The 7,041-nt window shown below is 43.8% G+C and overlaps 1 protein-coding gene across 1 annotated transcript in view; it reads right to left on the bottom strand.

The window, feature by feature from the left end:
• Positions 1–861: 861 nt before the first annotated feature.
• Positions 862–7,041, bottom strand: part of LOC109306962 (zinc finger protein 420-like) — a 16,021-nt gene continuing 9,841 nt past the window's right edge. Inside the window, exons 4-6 of the mRNA XM_019530587.1 lie at positions 6,865–6,977; positions 4,168–4,303; positions 862–3,030 (exon numbers count right to left, since the gene is read on the bottom strand). Coding sequence (XP_019386132.1) covers positions 1,866–3,030; positions 4,168–4,303; positions 6,865–6,977 — 1,414 coding nt within the window. The 3' untranslated portion in view covers positions 862–1,865. The remainder of the gene's footprint in view (positions 3,031–4,167; positions 4,304–6,864; positions 6,978–7,041) is intronic.

Below are 7,041 nucleotides of genomic sequence, written 5' to 3'. Positions count from 1 at the left end.
AGGATTTGGGACTGTGAGAAATGGATATGAACTGGAGGTTTCTGCTAGATGAGCAATGAAACACTTACTGTTAACATTTTAAGTGCCATCATTAGGTTTCAAATGCAGTAAACCACTAAGATATATTGGGCAACTGAGACCTCTTTTGGAAGAACTATTTCAAGTATTTCAGGTTCAGGCAAGTCTTCCAGGAAAGTTTTATTTACACGTTTGAGTCTAGTCACTTAATTCTCAATGAAAGTTAAGCTTCTAAGTGTACATTTTGTATAGTATACAGAGCCCTCTGTGAAGGTGTTGTGGAAGGCTATGAACTCAAACAGTGATTTGTTAGGATAAAATTCTTCATATATAAAGGAACCAAAAATATTAAAATTTTATAATGTTATAGTGCATGTAGTAAAAGGTGAATTACTTTTTGCTTCCTTGCCACTTCTGAGTTTAAATTTTCAAACATTTGTTACTGTATTGCAGTAGGCAGAAAAGGTATATCACTAGCTCTCAACCTTTTTTGGACTCAAGGCACCCCCCCAGAAGTTTTATGGGTTGACTGGCACTGAATATAGAAAAGTAGCGAATATATTATAGTGCAAAACTTTGCAGGTGGCCAGACAGGCACAAGCCTAAGCCTAAGGTTATCTGCTTATCTCCTTGCATCTTGCTTCTCTCCTCACACTCCAATGCAACATTCAAAAGGATCTTGTGGCACCCTGGTTGAGAATCACATGGGCAGATACTGTCTTCTACATAATGCACAAAGTAGCACAGATCCATACAGACCATTCATTCTGTACACACAATCCTATTCCCATTCATCAAAAAGACACACAACCCCAAATATCACCTTAGGCAATAAGCCGCACGTATAGGCACATCTGTTAACTGTCTGATTTATTAAGAATCTGGAATTCTTTTTTAAAACAACAGACACAATGCTTTTCTTTCAAATAAAAATACTTCATTAAAAAAACATGAAAGAACACACAAAGAGAAAGTGTGGATGGGCCAACTCCAACTAAGTGGACTGTGCAGTGTTCACAAATGTCTGCAGATCTCCAAATCTAGTGCTAGAGAGCAATCCCATTTTAAACAGCGATACCAACCAATTCAGAGACGAGGACTGCAGATGAATTCTGTTTAAGCCAATGGTTCTCAACCTCAACAGACCTGATGCACCCCTTGATGGAATCAAGGTGTCCCTCAACAGACTTGTGGCATTCTGTGTAAAATGCCAGCTCTTAGTTTTATATATAGCTATACACTATATCCCTGAAATTCTTAGTTTTCACTTTTTTTGAATATAAAAAAATAATAGAGCAATCCTTCTGCTGCAAAGACCTCAAAAAGATGACAACAGAGTAGAATATTCATAAAGCTATGGATTCTTATTTGAAATTTCTGGGTTTGCCTTGTGAATCACGTTTGCACACCTAAACGTGCTAATATTGCACCCTTGAAAGGATCAGGAGGCATCCTGGTTGGGAATCACTTATCTAACTAATAAAATCCTTGAGAAAAGCTGAATTTGATTCCCACCCACCAGTTGGGTCATTTATGACAATGCATAGCACTTGTAAGGGACTCTACGCTTAAAATATCTCCTCCATTACACAATGGCAATGAAAGCTATTTCCTTTTTTAACTGATAAGGATGGGTTCAAAAACAGTCAGCACCATCTTTGTGGTCATAGATCATATAGCTCCTTATGCAGCAGTGTATCTTTACTAGGGTTATACTGGCCATCTTTAGGAAGGGGGCTCTGGATTGGCCTCTGTGTGCAGCATGGGGCAGATCTTCTAACATAGCTGAACAGGTCTCATTCAGGTAAAGGGAAATAATGGAGACTGCATTCACAGAGGCCTGCACACTAAGATTTGTCCATCCTATGTGTTCGCTCATGCCTCCTTAGAGTACCTGACTCAGTGAAGGAATGACCACAGTAAGCACAAGAGTAGGGTTTCTCCCCAGTATGGATCCGTTGGTGGCGCTGTAGCGATGCCAGGCGTGTGAAAGTCCCTCCACACTCTTCACAATAAAAAGGACGCTCTCCAGAATGAGTCTGCTGGTGCCTTTTTAGTCTAAGTAGTTGGACAAAGGCCATGCCACATTCCTGGCATTTATATGGTTTGTCTTGCCGGTGGATCACCTTATGTTTGGACAGCAGATTGGGTTTACGGAAACCTTTGCCACATGTGGGGCAGATATAACATTTTGACTCTTCTTCCCCAGACTTCTGGTTTTCTGAAAACTGTTGATCACTGTCCCCATTACCATGCTGGTTTCGGTGCACTGTGGACCATGGGTTCCTAACCATACCACTTCCCAAAATTACCATAGAGCGCTCTATCTTGTGTACGTTGCGTAGGTGCCTCCAGACATCAGCCGTGCGGATGAAACCTTTGTCACACTCTGGACATTTGTGCGGCCTTTCACTAGAATGAATGAGCTTATGCATTCGTAAGTTTGCAGCTCGGAAGAACTCTTTGCCACAGACTGGGCATCGATATGAATTCTCTGTCAAGTGGATTTGCTTGTGTTCTTGTAATTCACTCAGGTCCTGAAAAGAAGTACTACACTTCTTGCATCGATAAGCTTCTCCAGAGATGGGCTCTAGTTCCTCCTCGTCAAAATCTTCAATCAGAATGGTGTTTTCATCATCCTCACTTAATCCACCCTGAGGTTCCTCTGACTGCTCTGAGGAATAGAGTTCCAGATCCTCATCTTCACATTGCAGGTCAAAGTTGGTGCTGGAGGTGACAAAGACCCCAGTTGTGGTCTCACCTCTCTTCTGATAATAGGTCTCATAAGTTTCTTCATCTTCACACTGTAATTCTACAGGGAGTTCTTGCTTACCTGAAGGTCCAGCAGGGCTGCAACTACGACTGGATGGTTGTGAGTAGTCTACCTCAACCTTGAGCTGAAGGCTAGATTTACAAGCTCCCTGCTCAGAGGTCTGGCTGGACTCATCTGAATGCTCCTCACCTGTGTCACAAGTGTCATTATCAGACTCCCAGTCTGCCTCCACATCCATCCTGTGATGTCATGCACTGTTTTCACATATGGCTTAGTTGGGTGTAAGCTCACTAGGAACTTAAGAGTCTTTCATGGCTGGTCCACAGTTCATATCACAGCCTTCCCTAAAAAAAAATACAGGATTATTTCAGAGATCACTGTAGTAGAGCTCCTTTTCTGGTGAACAGAGTAGTATCATGAATATGTGCATTAGTTTCACCATGGAAGAAATTGACTCATTATATGGCTATGGTCATATGGAATGTTTCTAAACTTTCATAACATTAAATTATTTACTTAGTTGGATCTTACTGCAAATTAAAAAATATAATAAAACCATTTCTGGCTGATGTCACCTTAGAAAAAAGATTTAGCATGCATCTTCTACTCTGAGTATTTGGTTATCTGAAATTAGGTCTTGAGTTTCCCCTTCTTTCATAATTTAGAAATTATTCCCACATTTATTTGTACTCAACTCTTATCCACATTTATGTTGCCATCAGATATGACTTCTCTTAGGTCTGAGACCCAGACACACAAAATGCCCAACAGCAATGCACATTTGGTCAGGATACATGGAGGAAATAGCAGAAACATGTGTTGTTGTTGGTTTTTGAGCTACTTGCATGTCTAGATTTTCCCCCATGCCTTCCTAAAATAGGCTCTCCCACTTCTGGCCCATTCAAGTTATATGGGAGTCTAATTCAAGTTTTAAATAATTGAAACTGTGTCCATTCAAGATGCTAGTCCTTACTGACTATGTTGCTTTGTATATTATTTGGCCTATTTATTCTGGTGCAGAAACATCAGATAATTCCAGGTTCCCATGAGCAAACTACAGATTTCTCTTTTCTTTCAAGAAGGTTTGGAATTGAGATATTCAAATTCAATACACTGAAACCTTAAGGTTCATCACCTTATGCCCCACCTGAAGGTTAATATTAGCACTGTTTTTACATTGCAAGGGAGAATGGATTTTCCATGAGTGAAACTAGGTGTAACAGCCACAGGCATTATCTTTCTGATGCTGATTGCATAACACACGCAGAGAGATCCAGCAATAGTAAGTAGATCAAATAACCAACCCTGTAGCAATAAGCAGCTGTATGCGGAGGCGGAGCCCAAAGAAGCTGTATGTGCACATACTGCTTCCTTACAGGTCATCTGAGACAATGAAGCACTGTGACTGCTTTGGCCCATCATCACAGCTCATAATTATGAAGCTCTTCAGGACTTTCCAGACCACTCGACAACAATCAGCTGGCACCATATAGAGAAGAAAGAGACATAATTCTGGAGAAATAATTTGTCAGAGAAAAAGGTACAAGTACAGAAATAATACAAGTCAGATACAACTACAGGAAATGGCTAGGCTGCAATGGGCAAATAATTTTGGTGAAAAGCTGGCAAAGTAAGATGAGGATGGTAATACAAGACAAATTCATTCCTCAGAATGAGGTGTTTTGATCAAGAATTTGACATTAGAAAAATAACAATAATCTTTAAGGCCATTATTCTTGTATGTTGTTCTGTCGGACCCTATACACACTATAGGCATACGAATTCTCCCAGAATATCTTTAAATTTCGTGGAAATGCTCTCTTTACAAATGGCACTGGACAGGAGCTGTCTGAACTGGTCCAAAGGAATCTCTCTGAACTACATGAAATTCTTGCAAGGAATGTGGCGAGATCAAGTGTAGTTTAAAACAGCGTCTCTCAACCCGTGGGTCGCGACTCAAAAGTGGGTTGCAAGAATATATGAGAGTCACAAACAAATTTTAAAAATGGGTCAACAAACTTTAAAAATGGAGAAAAATGTGGGAGACTGTGGCTTTTCTCTTGCAAGGTGTCAGAGTTCTGGTCTGTAAGTGGTTGCTTGGTGCCTCCCCTGCCCCAAACACTGAGGGGCCTAGGTGGGTTGGGAGTGAGGGACAATGTGTCAGGACTGGCCATTGATGATGAGTGGTCTCATAGTCACCCAAGATATGTCTGCATGGCATAAGGCAGTGCTGTGCAGACATCAGAGCAAACCCTGGAAACAGAAGCAGTATAGCGACATCAGTGCAGTACTGTGCCCTGACTATCTAAGTCAGGGTTATCTAAATTTTGCGGGAAACTGGAGATTACAGACATAGGAGCCACACACCACACAGGCCACAGACGTACACAGGTGGGCAGGTGCTCTACAGTTCCCTCCCAACATGCAATCTGAAGAGTGTTCTGCCTGACCCGTCTTGTACAAGGCTGCTTGCACAGCTCCCCCACACCCATGCAGCACAGGCAGCCTGCCTGGCCCTACCCACACAGCACCTGGGGAGAGTGGTCTGCATGCACAGTGTACACAGCTGGAAGTGGGGAGGGAAGTCAGGCAGCCCAGTACCCCTTCCATGCTGAATACATAGTACAAGCAGCCTAGATCTACCCCTGGCTATGAATGCCACACAGGCACCTTCCCCAACCCCCACATCCCCATACATGCCATGTGCACAGAACCCACCCATGCCTGCTCTCCTGGCTTCATGTACTACTCACCTGCAGCGCAGGTGAGCCTGGCAGCCTGGCTCCCTTTGCTGCCAACAGCTCGGGCACTCCAGCTCACTCCTGGCCACTGGGGCAGGAGCAACTGATGGTAGGGAAGTGGCAGCTGGAAACCCACAGGTTACATGCAAACCCTTTAGGAGCCATGGTCTACCAGCTAGACGGCCATGAACTAGGAAACAGTGCTCACCAAACTGGTCCCAGCACCACATTCCTGTGGCTATATTGCTTCCAAAACTGGGAATTTCAAGTAACTGAAATTACTTTCCATTTTAAGTTGGCTGGTGACAGATGAAGTTCAACGATAACCTGATTTATTGAAACATTACCTCCAGGTACCAAGAGACAATATATCCTCATCCATGGATACGCTTTTGGAACCACGTGTAATCAATACAGAACTTCACAAACTTTCTTTACATACGGAGATAAATCTAGCTTTGTTTTCATAAACCCTCATTATATGCATGTCCTGTCAATTATCCCTTCAGTTGAATACTTATGCTTCCCTACATGTACTTCTTTCCCTCCTACTGCATTCTTTTCTATGGTCTTTTCATTTCCTCATTCCCCTCTTCAAGCTATTGTCTTATCTCCTCCTACACAGCCAAACACTTCACCGGACATATTCCGAAGCGGTAAACTGTTTCATTTTGTAGGAACTTGCCCTGAACCTGCCTGACCCAATGATGCACATGGCTTGTTCCCCACTGTAGGAATTAGGTCCGGTTTTTCAGGGCAGAGTTGCTGAGGGTTCTGCTCTTAGTAGAAACTTAGAGACTAACACATTCAGAAAGGCATAAGCTTTTGTTTATCAAAGCAATAGCTGGTACCTACAATTGCTTATGCCTCTCTAACCATGTTAATCGGAGTGCCTTGACATGTGTTACACTTATGACGTGTTAACTGCACTTGAAGCACCAGCACCTGCACGTTCGAGCAGTAAAGGATGTGTAGCAAAGACAGAGCTTCGGTTTTAAGTCACACGCATTCAGCTGTTGTGAGACTGCTCCAAAGAGATCAAAGGTTCTTGTGGGATTAAGAAAGAGCCACTGCCCAGTGCCACAATGCAGCTGACTCAAGGCTCTGGTGCGATGCCAGGGCTTGGCCCACGAAAGAGCTGTTGGCCAACTGCAGACGGCTCCAGCCCTGTACATCGTGGCTGGCAGGACCGTGCAACAATTCAGACTAAGCGTGAGCACGTGTTAACGCCTGCTGCCGTCCACATCACTCTCAAGCCAAGCATCTGCGGGGTGAGGAGCTGAGTACTGCCTACCCCATGCAGCCCTGCCTCGGGCGACTGCCGCTAACAACCTCCCTCAGCCTCCAGCAGCACAGGATTCATGACGTTCTCACCCTTGGCCACGGCCTGGCAGCACTGGTTGCCGGTTGCTCCATCTGCTGGCGGGAACCCTGCATCGCCAGGCCTGCGGGATGGACAGGGCAGAGTAGAGGGCTGGGTGGACCCCGCCCCACCATCAACCCCTCCCC

The sequence above is a fragment of the Crocodylus porosus genome, unplaced genomic scaffold, assembly GCF_001723895.1.
Source record: "Crocodylus porosus isolate Cpor-Errol unplaced genomic scaffold, CroPor_comp1, whole genome shotgun sequence".
Lineage (NCBI taxonomy): Eukaryota > Metazoa > Chordata > Crocodylia > Crocodylidae > Crocodylus > Crocodylus porosus.
This window is presented reverse-complemented; position numbering and strand designations above follow the sequence as displayed.